At 39.8% G+C, this 14491-nt stretch overlaps 3 protein-coding genes across 7 annotated transcripts in view; 1 reads left to right on the forward strand and 2 right to left on the reverse strand.

The window, feature by feature from the left end:
• The window catches only part of fnbp1l (formin binding protein 1-like), a 34375-nt gene extending 33325 nt beyond the window's left edge, over nt 1-1050 (reverse strand). For 2 of the 3 annotated variants that reach the window (XM_088425294.1, XM_088425293.1), the window contains exon 1: nt 808-990. In XM_088425294.1, coding sequence (XP_088281420.1) covers nt 808-831 — 24 coding nt within the window. In that variant the 5' untranslated portion in view covers nt 832-990. Of the gene's footprint in view, nt 1-807 lie in introns of all 3 variants that reach the window. The other variant, XM_088425295.1, reaches the window with a different exon arrangement.
• LOC148416641 (uncharacterized) lies at nt 488-7867 on the forward strand. Of its 2 annotated transcripts, none has more exons than XM_088425297.1 (12): nt 488-621; nt 3374-3538; nt 3597-3793; nt 3899-4077; nt 4178-4258; nt 5352-5530; nt 5761-5977; nt 6079-6170; nt 6271-6427; nt 6848-6970; nt 7051-7284; nt 7353-7867. In XM_088425297.1, exons 2-12 carry the CDS (start codon nt 3375-3377, stop codon nt 7437-7439), a joined length of 1710 nt encoding a protein of 569 aa, XP_088281423.1. In that variant the 5' UTR covers nt 488-621; nt 3374; the 3' UTR covers nt 7440-7867. The 2 variants fall into 2 exon arrangements, with proteins under 2 accessions (XP_088281423.1, XP_088281422.1); XM_088425296.1 differs by lacking the exon at nt 488-621 and adding an exon at nt 2372-2508.
• Nucleotides 7868-7978: 111 nt separating this feature from the next.
• Nucleotides 7979-14439, reverse strand: LOC148416642 (retinal Mueller cells isomerohydrolase-like). Of its 2 annotated transcripts, XM_088425692.1 has the most exons (15): nt 14379-14439; nt 14214-14271; nt 13101-13183; nt 12882-13032; nt 12704-12811; nt 12495-12636; nt 11923-12070; nt 11737-11818; nt 11499-11631; nt 10432-10574; nt 10236-10365; nt 9971-10085; nt 9106-9200; nt 8916-9027; nt 7979-8260 (listed from the first exon to the last, which is right to left on the reverse strand). In XM_088425692.1, the coding sequence occupies exons 2-15, from the start codon at nt 14222-14224 to the stop codon at nt 8115-8117; spliced, it is 1599 nt and encodes a 532-aa protein (XP_088281818.1). In that variant the 5' UTR covers nt 14225-14271; nt 14379-14439; the 3' UTR covers nt 7979-8114. The 2 variants fall into 2 exon arrangements, with proteins under 2 accessions (XP_088281818.1, XP_088281819.1); XM_088425693.1 differs by lacking the exon at nt 14379-14439 and having other exon boundaries at nt 12882-13004; nt 14214-14241.
• Nucleotides 14440-14491: the final 52 nt, after the last annotated feature.

Below are 14491 nucleotides of genomic sequence, written 5' to 3' on the forward strand. Positions count from 1 at the left end.
GACAAATTCAAAACAAAACATGATGTTACACCACCTTATTTCTGGGGTTACTGACGAAAATACATCTAGAGAAGCAACTAGAGATGTTGTTAAAACCGTAATAAATTAGACGTGAATTGTACAACACCCTGTTTTAAATTGCGTTGAAATTGAGTAATAATCCTCATTAATCTCATATAACCGATCATAATATTCAATTTGCACACAAGCATATTGTGTAATAAAGACGCGAGAATAATAGGAGTCCACATTTTGGAGTCCGCGTTTCTGCTGCTCACGTGTACAGTAAAATCATTTTGGACGTCAAGATGAGAAGAAGTTCAAACAGCAATAGCTTGACTTTGATTTCGCTTCTGCTGATGATTATTTGAGGGACAATGAGGACAGTCGATGTGTCTTCTCAATTCATCTCCGCCCTTCTGCAAGCTTCCTTGCAAACTGGGTGTGACACCCACAAATCGGGTCAAGACACAACTTGCCGGTTTACGCAGTGCAATCACTGAAGCGAATTTAAAAAAAAGTGTTTGCAGGATGTAACTCGGCAGAAAAAAAAACAAGCTGGAGACCTTCTGGAGACCTGCCTTTTGTTCCGCCGTCCGCCGCTGTCAACAGCGATTGAAGGTGCGCCAAGGATTAGCATTAGCATTAGCCACCACTCGATTAGCATTAGCGTCCTTTAGACAAAGCTTAAGAAAAACAAAAAAAACAACTAACACTTAACTTTTATTTCGTCCCATGGCCACTCAACAATAAACCCACGCCAGAACCGAGCGGAACACTTTGGCAAAGTAGTTGATAAAGACTTACCCAGAGCTCCGTTCCCCAACTCATGGCGGCGGCTTGCCCCTTGTGAGTTGGCCGGGATAGGACGCTGTTTTCCCGCTCCGCTTTTCTTCCTTCCCCTTGTCCTCCAGGTGCGGTGCCAACGGCGAAGTCAACCCGAACCCGAACACAAAGTGGTTGCTGGCACGCGTAAGCGCATACGCTCCTCCCGGTTGTCCTTCGGCGAGTCGACTGCTGCTCTTTCTCCGCCCCGCTCGCACCTTTCCTCGCCCTCCTCCTCCTCCAAAAAAAAAAAAAAAAAAAAAACCACGACGCTCGCCCTCATCCCTGGAAAGAAGCCGTCTCAGCATAGCTTCATACTTACAGGTGTTATTAGAACATTAACTGACCCAAATCATAGTTATTGCTCTTAATTTATTATACCGTGAAGAGTAACGATTACATCTCTTTTTTACTATCCGAACACAAATATGTTTGGATGTTTTCTCCTGTTATAACAAGACCTAACTTTGACTTGTAAATAAGTGTCGCCCTCTTGTGGCGAACTACGATGAACGACAGATTAGCTTGCTCTCCCAAACAACCGAATTTCGGTAAGTAATAAAGTAATATTTCTGATGTCCGTTAATTTCCTCGTTTTGCTCCAAAAATCTTTAGAACTAAAATAAACTCCTGACCTCGTATAATATATTAATTTACGTTTTGTTCATTTCTAGCATGAAAATTGTCTTGCAAAATGCATAGGCCGTGAACAAATTCAAAATACACTTTGTTATAGTCTTTCTTGAAGTGCACGGACTAACAAACATAAACCCGATTTGAATGCGTTGACTTGTAAGTAGCGCCCTCTTGTGGCAGACTATGATAAGCAACAGATTAGCTAGCTCTCCCAAACAAGCTAATTTTGCCTTCTTAATGTTTATTACCACCATAAACTCTTAAGATCGGTAGAATATATTCTTTTGTGATTATCAAGCCCTAAAATTCCAGAAATGATAACGAGACTGAACCTTACAGACTTGTGATTAAATTACGCCCTCTTCTGGCAAATGATAATAAGCGACAAATTAGCAGTAGCTCTCCATAACAAGCTCTTTCCCCAATATTGTTAAAGCAATATTTGATATTTTTTACGTTTTTGCTCATTGTACCTCCATAATGTTTATAACTAACATATACTCTTAACATCAGTATAATATACCCATTAATGTTAATAAATCACCAAAAATCCCAGTTATCCTGAAAAATGCATATTAAAAAATCGTGAATCGTAAACACACTTATCTTTCCTGAAGTGTACACAGTCAAAAACATAAACCCGATTTGAATGTTTACCCTGTTATCACGGTCTCCGTTTGAATGTTTTCCCCCTTGTTATAACGCTGTCCCGATCAACAATCATGAACTTCTCAATAAATAGCGTCCTCTCGTGGCAAACTATAGTACGCGACAAATTATTTCGCTCGTTATAATGGTGTTACCTGTTTTTGAACAGTTGAATCAAAAGAGAATAAAGAGAAAAGAATAGCATTATCTACTCCATTCCTCTAGGTGGCGGTAGCCACAGGTAGTTGCAAATGACCAGCAAGTAACATCAGGGAAAGGAAGACAGTGTTCCTGCAAAAACATCGCTGGATATGGTTTTTCAATCCCGTTTCATTTTGCGATTCAGTTTTTAGCTGCAGTGCAGCTGACACACTTAAACATGTACCGCTCCATTGCAAGGTAACAACTAGAATTTCATGTGCAACATGAAATGTTTCGTTCGATCACACTAGGCGGACCCATACATTTTGACCTTTTGCATACATTTCGCTCTTGTAGGAAGTAAGCATCGGTGGTTGTAATAACACAAGGACTACTGTTATTTTTAACTTGTTTTATGTCATTAAAACTGTCATTGCATGTGTGCCACTACGCATATATATATATTTGCTGGTTGTTCTAATCAAATATAATCACATGCAGTCGTGTTTATAAGTGTACATAGTCTAGCAGAAATATTGTCATTTTTACTTGATTTATTTACTTTCTTTTTACAGGCGCCAGCCTCCTTTTTAATGTGAAATTTGTATTGGTGGTTTATCCCATTTCAATATTTTTGAGGTGGGGGTTTAAAAAAACGAAAACAAAATTGTTATTTTTTTCAATGAATTTATAATCTGCATCAATTATACGTGGATTTTGTATAGTCTACTAAATAGGCGGGAATAGGTGAAAATTTTCATTCTCATGGCTGTCTGTCAATTCTCCGATGGAAAAGTTCGGCTGCAACGATTTCCATCTCAAACTGAATAATTTTTCTCAACGTGTTGTTGTAACTTGCATGCAAATCATTTCAATCAATGTTATTCCTGTACGTTACTGTAAAACAGCATCTAAGGAAGCAATTTAAAGTTTGTAAATGCCGTGAAGGGAGAAGTACGGTTTTTTTTTTCAAATTAAGAGCAAATCAATTGGATCATGAAGGAACCCATTGCTAAATTGTGTTAGAGTTTGCAAAATAAGTTTAATATGTGTGCACAGTCATATTTTTATGCCATTTTTTATGCAAAAATGAAACAGATCTGTCTTGAACTTTGTGTTGCAGGATGACCGTGCATCACCAGCGGTGTTTAGCCCACCGTATGAGCACCGCCGCCAGAAAAAGGAAATCTCTACGTAGCGCATTCCCAGTGTTGGATTTGCCCCTCCAGGACATCCACAAGCACGTTTATGACGCTAACCTCCGAAACAGCAACAAGTGCCACAACAAGTAAGCCACTTCCCGTCGGACTTTGTATTATTTTCGTTTCATCAAAAATGATCTCCAGGTACATAGAGCTGAATGAGAAGGTGACCAAAGGAGGCGGAGACAACGCCATTGCGAGACACACTCAGAGGAACAGGAAGTTGCTGGTTAAAGATCGCCTGCGCCTACTATTGGACGACGAGGACTTCCTGGAGCTGTCGCGCTTCGCGGGTCTGGGTCTCCCGTACGGAGACATCCCGTCGGCCGGCTGCCTGACGGGTCAGAAAGCTCGAAACTAGAGGAGTATTTTTGGTACCAACTCTAGAACGTCCGCCATCGTCACGTGGCGGTACTCGGGATTTGAAACGGAGCGCGTGTGTTCAGGCGTCGGCAGGATCAACGGCCTGTGGTGCGTGTTCATCGCCAACGACGCCACGGTGAAGGGCGGAACGGCTTATCCAATCACGGTTAAGAAGCAACTGCGGGCGCAAGAGGTGGCCATTCACAACCGCCTGCCGTGCGTCTATCTGGTGGATTCCGGAGGAGCTTTTTTGCCGCTGCAGGTAACCGTTCACGCAGGTTCCGTTTGTGTTCAATTTACAGTATCGTACAGTAAATTTAAGTATGTATTTAAGTATGCTAAGTATGTGTAAACATCCGCAGTCGGAGATCTTTCCTGATAAGAACCAAGGCGGGAGGACGTTTTATAATGAAGCCGTCATGTCCGCGATGAAGATTCCGCAGGTGAGGTCATCCGAAGTTTGTATGGCCTCAAAATGAAAAAAGTATGCATGCAAATAAATCAAAATGCATGTTTGCAATAGTGAGTAAATAATAGAAGCATTTAGGTTATGAACCAAGCTAATAAACAGCAATTTTTTTCAGATTTTTTTTTTAAGAAATCAAACATTCTTTAAGTCAACCCCTATATTTTTATTTTACAATGTGTTCCATCTAATAATGTACAAATGAAGCTTCACGAAGCACTTGGGATATTTTTTTACTCCTCCAGATGGCGCTCTGATTTTAATTTAGGTTACGCACCAAGCTAATAAACAGCTATTTTTATCTGAAAAAAATGTTGTTTTTTAATAAATCAAACATTCTTTAAGTCAACCTCCATATTTTTATTTTATATGTTCTGTGGAATGGTGTACAAATGAAGCTTCATGAAGCACTTGAGATATTTTTTGACTCCTCCTCCAGATGGCACTCTGAATTTAATGAGGCAGTGTAAATTTAGTATATTCCAACTGTAATAACAGAGCGCCATCTAGGGGAGTTAAAAAATACGACAGGTGCTTCATGAAGCTTCAGGGTTAGGGTTAGTCATCATAAGTTCTGTGCAACCTCAATAATGTAAATACGTTATTAATATTGTGTTTTGGAATATGAATTAAAAAGCAAAGTCCACACTTTTTTATTTTTTTTTACCATTTCAGGAGCCATTTTGTCACTTGCCGTCGCCTGAAAATGACTTCATAGTTGCTCTGGACTTATGTAACGACCAATCCTGGCTCAGCTTGAGTTTTATACATGTTTTTTTCAGTTCACAGCAAATGGCAAAAATATTTTTCTCATACTAACACTTTGAATGCCATTGACGTGAAATACCGTTGGAGGGAAATGTAACTAGGAATAACTAATTTTTTGTTTGTTTATTTTGGGCAGTTCTGATTTGATTTTTAAGTGGAAAGCTGGCGTGTTTTGTGTTTATTTTTATTTTGAATGGCCGGAATTAAAATGTATTTTTACGCCTATAGTCGTTAATGGCAGTGAACGAAGTTGTATGAAATGCAAAGTCCTCTAAACTAACAGGCCGGTCCTCACGATGAAGGTGTCGGTGGTGTGCGGTTCGTGCACGGCGGGTGGCGCTTACATTCCCACTATGGCCGAGGAAGCGGTGATGGTGCACCGGATCGGTACCATGTTCCTGGGGGGGCCGCCGCTGGTCAAGGCCGCCACAGGAGAGGAAGTCACTCCGGAGGAGCTTGGAGGAGCCGGGCTTCACGCCCAGTATGTCCAAACGCTTACTTTTTGCAATTTCAAAACCTATTCCTGCAAATATAGAATCATTTATGTGTTTATAGTTACCATTTATGACCTGGTGATATCTTCTACTATAAAGACGTTACCCCCCTTCCATATGCCTTTACCCACTCGCCCCTCCCCCCACTTCTTCCCAAAATGCTTTGCTCCAGTTAGGAGGTACCGTGCATTGATTTGAACCAATCATGTGGTTTCAGGGTGAGCGGCTGTGTGGATCATTTTGCTTGGGAAGAGAAGGAGGCCTTTGAGTACACCCGAAACATCATATCCACACTCAACTTTAGACTACCTGAGGACCAGGAAGATGAAGAAGATTTGAGGAAGAAGAGAGAAGAACAGAAGCCACTTTATTGCTCAGAGGAACTACTTGGCCTCGCCCCCAAAAGTTACAACTACAGCCTAGATGTTAAAATGGTAGAACAACACTCATATATATATATATATATATATATATATATATAAATACATACACATATACATATATATATATATCGGTATATTATTTTTTTCTCTAGGTTATAAGTCGACTGACAGACGGCAGCCGCTTCCAAGAGTTTAAAGCTCTTTTTGGGAGTACGCTCGTCACCGGATTTGCAAAGATACATGGGTATTCACACACACAAATAACAAAAAATGTTTCATCAATACGCAAAAGTATATCTATGCAGAACCGCATGTATGTGCTCTGTTGTTTTCTGTGGACTCAGTCACCTGGTGGGGATCGTAGCCAACAACGGAGAGCTGTCATATCAAGCTGCTTTGAAAGGCAGCCATTTTGTCCAACTGTGTGACCAAAGAGACGTCCCACTGGTTTTCCTGCAGAACACCGCGCCATCCGCCGCACTCACTCTCTCAGTGGCACAGGTACACACGTAATCCTACTATAAACATTGTGGGTGTGTTACTGTCGTGTTGGTGCAGTATTCTAACAATTCAAGCGGTGTTATGTTGAAAGTATGTTGGTGCTACTCGTTTCTAAACGTCTACGTTGAAGGCAAGATTTTGCCTTAACCAGTTTTGAATAGAAACAAATATTGAAAAAAACTTTCTGTGTAAATAAATACACAAATACAAATGCGGCTTATAGTCTGGTGCATTTTATACATGGCTTTTTTTTTGGTGCATCTTATAGTCCGTCATTTGAAAAGATGACGGCAAATATTTTGCAAAGGAGTCACTATAACACCATTTAGCTATAAGTTGTTTCATGTTCCAATTAATTTGCTCGTAATTTGAAGAGTTCATGTGTGAAGTGCCTTCACAAGTTTTTTTTCTTTGTTCCAGGCGGAGACCAACAGCAACCGTCTTAAGGCTCAGGGTTCGATGATGTCAGCAGTAGCCTGTGCCTCTGTCCCCAAAATCACTGTGGTGATAGGCGGTTGCCATGGCGCCGACAGCTATGCAATGGTAAGATGTTGTTATACAGCCTAGTATTTGTGTTATTGTAATAGTAGATTTATTTATTTTCCCCCCCCGGTCGTTTCTAGTGTGGACGGTCTTTTGAGCCTAACTTCCTGTTCCTGTGGCCCAATGCGCGAGTGTCCATAACGGCCGCGGGTCACGCCGGCCTTCTCCTTCACCCCGACAATGAGGAAGAGGAAATGGACGGAAACAAAATGGAGCACAATCCGAACGGGACATTAGAGGAAGAGAGCTCGGCTTTTTTCTCCTCTGGACGCCTTTGGGACGATGGCGTCATTCTACCTCGAGACACTCGCAAGGTAAAGTCTTGGACATTTAATGTCATTTAGGAATCTGTACACTTAATTGAATCATGCAATATCTGCAGGTTCTCGGAGACTGTCTGGATATTATCAAACAGCAGCAATATCAACTTTCAACAGAGAAACTGCAGTCAGCTCTTCTCCGGATTTAGAAACGTCCATTTTGCACAATGATCACTTTTGTTAATAAGTTCTGATGATCTCAGAATTAGGACTTTAAACGACAGCAAGTGTTTGAAGTGAGAACTCTGACTACAGTCCTAAAGTTCTGATTTCTTTCAGAAATGTGACTTTAGTCATAGAATTCTCAATGTATTTGCTATTTACATACTTATCAAAGTGATTTTTTTGTTGTTGTCAAAGTCTGACTTCAGTTTCAGAATTCTCAATTTATTTTTGTAGTTAAATACTTATCAAAATGAGAATTCTGAGGTCATAATTTGACCTCAATATTTGGACTTTTCCCACTCTTCTGATTTGAAAGTGCCTGACGTCTTTGAAACGAGAACGCTGACGCGAAAAAAAATCCTGCCAACTTTTTTTCCGTCTTTGCTGAAAATAAACTTTTTAAAGACTTGCATTTCTTGCCTGCCTGAAAGTCATCACGGTTAACTACATTTTTTCTTCCTGTAGTTCTCGTGCCCCATAACACACACCCGAGATGGCATCCTATAAAATCATCATTTTTATTTCAGCGTAAAATAACTTGTTATATTCCACCTTTTTTGTAATACATTAACAAACTAAACTGGAAGTCAAAGCCTGTGTACTTTCTGGAGAAGGAATACGGGACAACGCGCGTTGAATATTTGCGATGTGTGTTAGCATCACGGCTTGTAAAAGCCATGAAAAGTCACCGGGAAGATGCTGTCGACTTCTGCCCTGGCCAACTCGCTGAGTTTGGCCGCATCCAGCACCAACAAGAAGCCTGGCCTCTCTGCTCCAGGTTTCACAACAATACTCAGCAGCACCCCTGCAGGACACACACATAACTGCAACTAATGTGGGCTGAGCGACCACAAATAAATCCCAAAGTGTTCTCAAAGTAGATGGGCGCCTGTTTAACCCCTGTGGGAAATTTTGACCCAACTCTTGGCTTTTTGGTGTTTCTGATGCATGATATCAAAGGAAAAGCGTAGCAAAAAACACTAAGAGGTGAAAATATTGCATAGATTGTCAAAATATTTGATGCTAATGACTTTCAATTTGCCATGCTGCCATCCCTTTTAAAAGGTCGAGAGGTACACACTTATAGGTGTCAAAGTTAGCCCATGTCAGGCTCATTTACTGCCATTCAAAATTAGAAATATTGTTAATTTTAGACATATTGAAAACCCAATGTTATAATTAATCCTTTCAACTCAAACGGGGCTCAATAGAAATGTTTGTTTTGACATCCCAAAACCACCGGGTGGCGCTAGCGGCCAACTTTTTACATTGGCAAGCCTTTCAATGGCTTTGATTATTGGCTTAGACTGAACTTTCATAATGCAGAAGTCTTCAAAAGTCATAATACTCTAATTATGACATAATATTTCAATTTCCTAAATATATAAATATACAGCGTAGTTGCTTTTGCGATTATTGCATTTTTACAATTTCTGGGGGTTAAAGGTGTGTCACCCTACCATCGTCTTCCTGTGTAGCTCCGGGTGTAGGTACAAACATTGGTTCTGATGGGTAACACTCATCCTCCTTCCATTCCCACGTCTCTTTGGTCTGCACGTTCAACTTGACAATCTAAAGTCGATTGGTAAATTGATTCTTTCCTTTTTCTGGAGCTGTTCTTTCTTTTCTGAGAAAATCAAGAGTTCCTACCTTATCAGGGATAAAATGGTTGAGTCCAAGACCATAAGTGAAGGAATACTTTTTGCCACGACACTGAGAGTAGTTAATCTGCGGAAACTCAAAAGCTGGGGAGAAAATGAAAAGGCAGCAATGAGCAGGCATCCATTTTTTTTTATTGCTTATCTTGTCCACAGAACAGACGCTTGTGTTTGTGTTCATTTCAAACAAAAACAAAAATTGGCAGTGAGTTCCTAGAATCAGGATCATCTATTAAAAAAAAGTTGGGTAAAAATTTGAATAAATAGTTCCATAAATTACAGTATTTTATAAGTATGTATTTATATTCATAATATTCATACATTAATTCTGATAACATATATATTTTTATTATTTTATTAATATTTATTTAATATTTTTTATATATTATGTACTGTCTATTTATAATACTTATTTATACTTCAAATATTTATATTGAGCTGCCATCAGATTAAAAAAAACTAAATAAGATGACTGAGACCGATATTCAATCCTTATTTTCAATACTGCATATGTAAATGCGTGTGAGGGGGTACATGGAATTTTAACAATGTTATTGCAGGCATCATCTAATCTATTTTAATAATATTAATACAGGAACAACACATTTTTTCTTTTCAAACAAAGAGCAAAGTAACTAGAACATGAAGCAACTTACAGTCTAATAGCGTTAAAGTAACTGATGTTACTCTGTTTTAACTCTTTTTTTAAGATTCAAAAATGTGTTGTGCTGTTTAGAGGGTACTCTGCTTGAGAAATATTTAACTGAAATAAGGTTGAGAAAAGCTGTTGTCCCTCGTTAATAACAAAGCGCTTTAGCCAGGAAAAACACTGTGAGCCAAAACGAATAATTTGTCACCTTGTCTCGGCTTGGAAAAAAGGACTTCGGGTTCCAACCAGACGCTTCCGTCGCTATGAAGAACAGCGGTTGCTGTCGTGTATGGAAGAGAAACCAGGTTCTTTCCTTGCTCCTCCTAAAAGTCCGCCCCAAAAAAGTCAATGGAACAAGAACTGCACTTCACTATGTTATGCTTTGTTGTGTCATTAAGTGTCATGTTATGCTATGTTATGCATTATTGTATGTTGTATGACACAATGTTGTGTTGTGCGTTGTGTGTACTCACGTTGTGTAAATCCAGCGGCAGTACGTATCTTCTGACCTCAGGCTGAGGCGCTCTCATGGCCGCTTTCTTAACTTCCTCCCACTCCCCCCTCAGATTGGCCAGATAAAGGTAGTTGTACACAAAGTCATGACTGCACGCAGAGACAATCATTCAAAATACACACCGCCGTCACACACACGCACGATCGCGATGGTACCCTTTCCAAACGCAGAGGTCAGCAACAATAAATCCCTGGTCTTCATAAGCGTTGATATGATGGAAGATGTTGAAAGCTGACGTTCGGAACTTGTGGCCGCTCATGTATGATGCCGGGTCCTTGGTGGCCAGGTGAAACCACGTCTACAGAAAAACCGTGATGTGCAAACTGTCAATGAGCGCTTATCCCTGTCGTAAATATAATTGAATGTTTTTCAGTGCTGTGAAAGGAACAGGGCATTTCAAATAATGAGCAAATTAATTGGAACGTGAAGGAAACTGACTTTTGCACTTACATATATATATATTGCACTTTATAACACTTTATATGCCTGGCTTTGTTTTACGTGTGGTTTAGGTGTACATTTTTCCTTTCAAATTAAGAGCTACTTAATTGGAACATAGAGCAATTTATTTCTAAATTGTGGGATAGTGACACATTTGCAAAATGGTTTGTTATGTTAGGTTTTACACAAATGAGCATTATGTGTACATTTTCCTTTTCAAATCAAAAGCAAATGAATTGGAACATGAAATAACTTGTTGCAAAATTGTGCTGTGTTGACATCCGTGACACCAATTTTTTGGCATGCACGCCAAGAAATAAAACGGATGACGTTACTGTATCTTCTGATGATAGTTGCTGAATAAAATACACCTAGAGATATCACTACTAATGTAGTTTCAACGTTTACAAAATCAGACAGGGATGGCAAAGCAGGTAGAATTTGGCTGGAAAAAATATATATACTGTATATGTCAAAGTTAGTATATTTGTGAAAAAAAAAAATCATCGGGAAATAATCTAATAACATTGGACAATATTTCTCAGCCAAAAATCTAATTGAATGCTTTTTCATGTCGTGAGAGGAAGAGTACAGCTCTTTTTCAAATTAAGAGCAAATTAACTGGAACATGAAAGGGGCTAAATTGTGTTGTATGCCTTTGTTAAGATTTATATGGATGCAAATTGTCCTTTGTGACAATTTTCCAGCAGACAAGGCAGAAACAGCCAATCGGGTCATGGTTTTCACCAGGCCTAAAAACACACGCGCGAGGACCGCCTACCCCCATGCTCTCGTTGGATTCGAAGCAGTCCATGTATGTGGCTCCTCTCACACTCCAAGCTGACAAAAACTTCAGCAGGTTGATTTTCACCGGCTGCTCCACGAATACGAAATAATTGTCGGTCATACCAAAACTACAAATAGACGCAAAAGACACACAAAAAAAAAAAAAAAAACAGGGATTTTCGGGACACCTGAATCAAATCACATGATGTCTTGATAAAGTTCTTCTTAGCTACCTGTGTATGTAAGAGGGCTTTAACCTCTCACTGCTTGGGAGTTGAACGATGACCTGGGATTTTTCGAGGGGGTCCGACTTGTCTAGAAACACACGGCGACAAAAGATTGAGAAGAAAAAAAACAACGTTTTTTCTTCTGGTGTATGATCTAATCTGTGTGGATGAAAGTAAGTCCAAAAAACTCACCCTTCTGAGCAGGTGGGATCCTGACGATGTTATACGCAAGACTCATGTTCTTGCCAAAGCAGTTGCCAATGTTGTAGACTGTACCATCCGCCTCAAAGTGGGGGTGAGCTGTGACCCCATTGACTGACAGGTACTTACACAGGTCCACCTAATTTAAGTGCATTGACAAAAAAAAAAAAAAAACACCATAAAAAAAAAAATATATATATATATATATATATATATATATATATATATATATATATATATATATATATATATATTTTTTTTTTTTTTTTTTTTTGTCACTTTTTGGTACTTCATTAATGGTTTAGAAGCCTAAAATTTTCCAAACGCTAAAAAATTGCAGCTTCTTTTGATGATCGGTGTCAAAATGAGACATTAGCAAAAATCTGCTTTCACTGCTAAATATTTTTTCACCCATTTTGCAGAGATCATGAAAACCAACTTAGCATTTTTTGCCATAAATGATAAAGTCATTCACTGCCAGTGACGGCTATTGACGTCAAAGCTTGCGGTGAATGAGTGAATATTGTCCAAGTGCATGTTGGGAAAGATTAGTTTACTGTCACCTTCTTCAAAGTGTCCAATGATCCCGGATCCACCTTGGTGATGTAATTCGTCTCTGTAACGGCGTAGAAGTCTTCTCCAATTGGATAGACGTTCACCACGCAGTTATCAGTCACCTCAATGCCCCTGAAGTAGGAAAAAAATCTACACGCGCACACAAGTCAGTGGAAAAATTTGAACCCAGCAACATCTAAACGACGATCAAAGTGACCTTGAGAAGATATTTTTGCAGGGGTCGGGGTACACGGCCGTGCCGAACTCAGTGACGACGACCCTGTTCTCAGTCATTGCACGGACGTAGGCGTCCGTTTTTAAAAACCTCAAGAAGAAGCAGCAACGCCGTGATGAGGCAGAGGAGATCAAACGTGCGGAACGATTCAACCTCTTACTTTCTGTAGTAGGTCACCTGACCGTTCTTCAGGTCAAATTTGTGCATGAGAGCCTGCCCGTCGAACAGATGGTGGAACGGTTGGTCCCCGACCTCGAAAAGACCTGGTCCCATCCTGAGAAGACTGCCGCCCAGCCATGTTGGTAAAAGTCCTTCATGCAAAGGAGAAGATGGATGGAAACCGGACGGCAGTGCGGGTCGAAGGAACGTTCTCTCCTACCTGTGACTTTAGCTGGAATCGGTTCATTCAGCTCCTCCACGGTCTCGAAGATTTTTCTGTAGCCGGCGGCGGGATGCTCCACGCTGGACAAGATGAATTGCACGGGGGGTCAGATTAACAGATTAATTGCGATCAATTAATTACATTAGTTTGTTTTAACCGCTTTGATCAATTTTCTTAATCTTTAATCTGCCACTTTTTGTGCGCTGATTAGATCCATGTTTATGTTGTGCTTGAGTTGTTGAGGGTTGGAAAACAAAAGTTGATCTGCGAGATAAGTGGAACACGATGCATCGTTTTGCTGAATTGGGTTAAAGTGACGCCTTTGCAAAATGTTGACAGGCACAGTTTTCTTTTCAATTTAAGAGTAAATTACTTAGAACATGCAGCATCTTATTGCTGAATTGTTGTGATGCCTTTGAAAAACTGTTATAAGCCTTTAAGTTTTGACTTTTTTTTTTGTAATAATTCATGAAGTTAAAAAAATTACCAGTGGGGAAATTTTCCATAACTGCGATTGCCCCAAAAATGTGCATGCAAAAAAAAAACAGAGTTATGAGTTATTGACTTACTGAAAGCTCTAATGTGTCATATGAAATAGTATTATATTATTATGAGTATTATTTGTATGCAGCCACTATAATATTTTTTCAAAGTCGCTTTTTTTTGCCTTTATAGTTTCCTGGGGGAGGGGGGGGGGGGGGGGGGGGTTAAAAATAATTAAACCTAAATATACATGGAATGAACTGATGCCTGAACAGTTTGAGTGGTTGAAAGAAAAAAATATTCATAAACAATGTTATGCGTTTAAAAGCATTTACAAAATATGGATAAAGATGGGATGCATACAGTTTGCAAAGTGCGTGCACAAACGTCAATGCCACAAAAAAAGTACAAAAATAAAATTAAAAAAAAAAAGCGAACCGATGCTCTACAAGAGTTTGGCTCACTTTTAGAAATCTAAAGGTTGAGAAAAACATTGCATTCCTGAAAGAACTAACTTGCCCTATCCGACCCGCAAAAGTACATTTCTTATTTCATTTTGGATTCACAGTAGATCACAGTCATGCACTTTTACCAAAAAAAAAATTAAATAAAGCAAAAGTGACTCACCGGCTAACCATTCTGCTGTATGCTCCTCCAAACTTTTCTCTTGCACAAGAAGTCCAAGCTGCATTTAAACCACACGTCAATTTCCTGTTAAGGGGGAGCCAATTCTCCTCCTCCTCCTTTCTCCTTTGCTCGCCCCCTCATCTCCTTCCATTTGCTTTCGCTCACCATCTTCCCTCCTGGACGCCGCGTGAAGCCCAGCTGAACAAGCCGGCTTTGTCTCGCCGCCGTCCGCCTCGCCGCTTCAGGCCGAAGGTTCTCCAAGCATCCAAGACAAGGCC

Source organism: Hippichthys cyanospilos, chromosome 10 (assembly GCF_059441005.1).
Source record: "Hippichthys cyanospilos isolate Australia breed blue-spotted pipefish chromosome 10, RoL_Hcya_1.0, whole genome shotgun sequence".
In the NCBI taxonomy this organism is placed as follows: domain Eukaryota; kingdom Metazoa; phylum Chordata; class Actinopteri; order Syngnathiformes; family Syngnathidae; genus Hippichthys; species Hippichthys cyanospilos.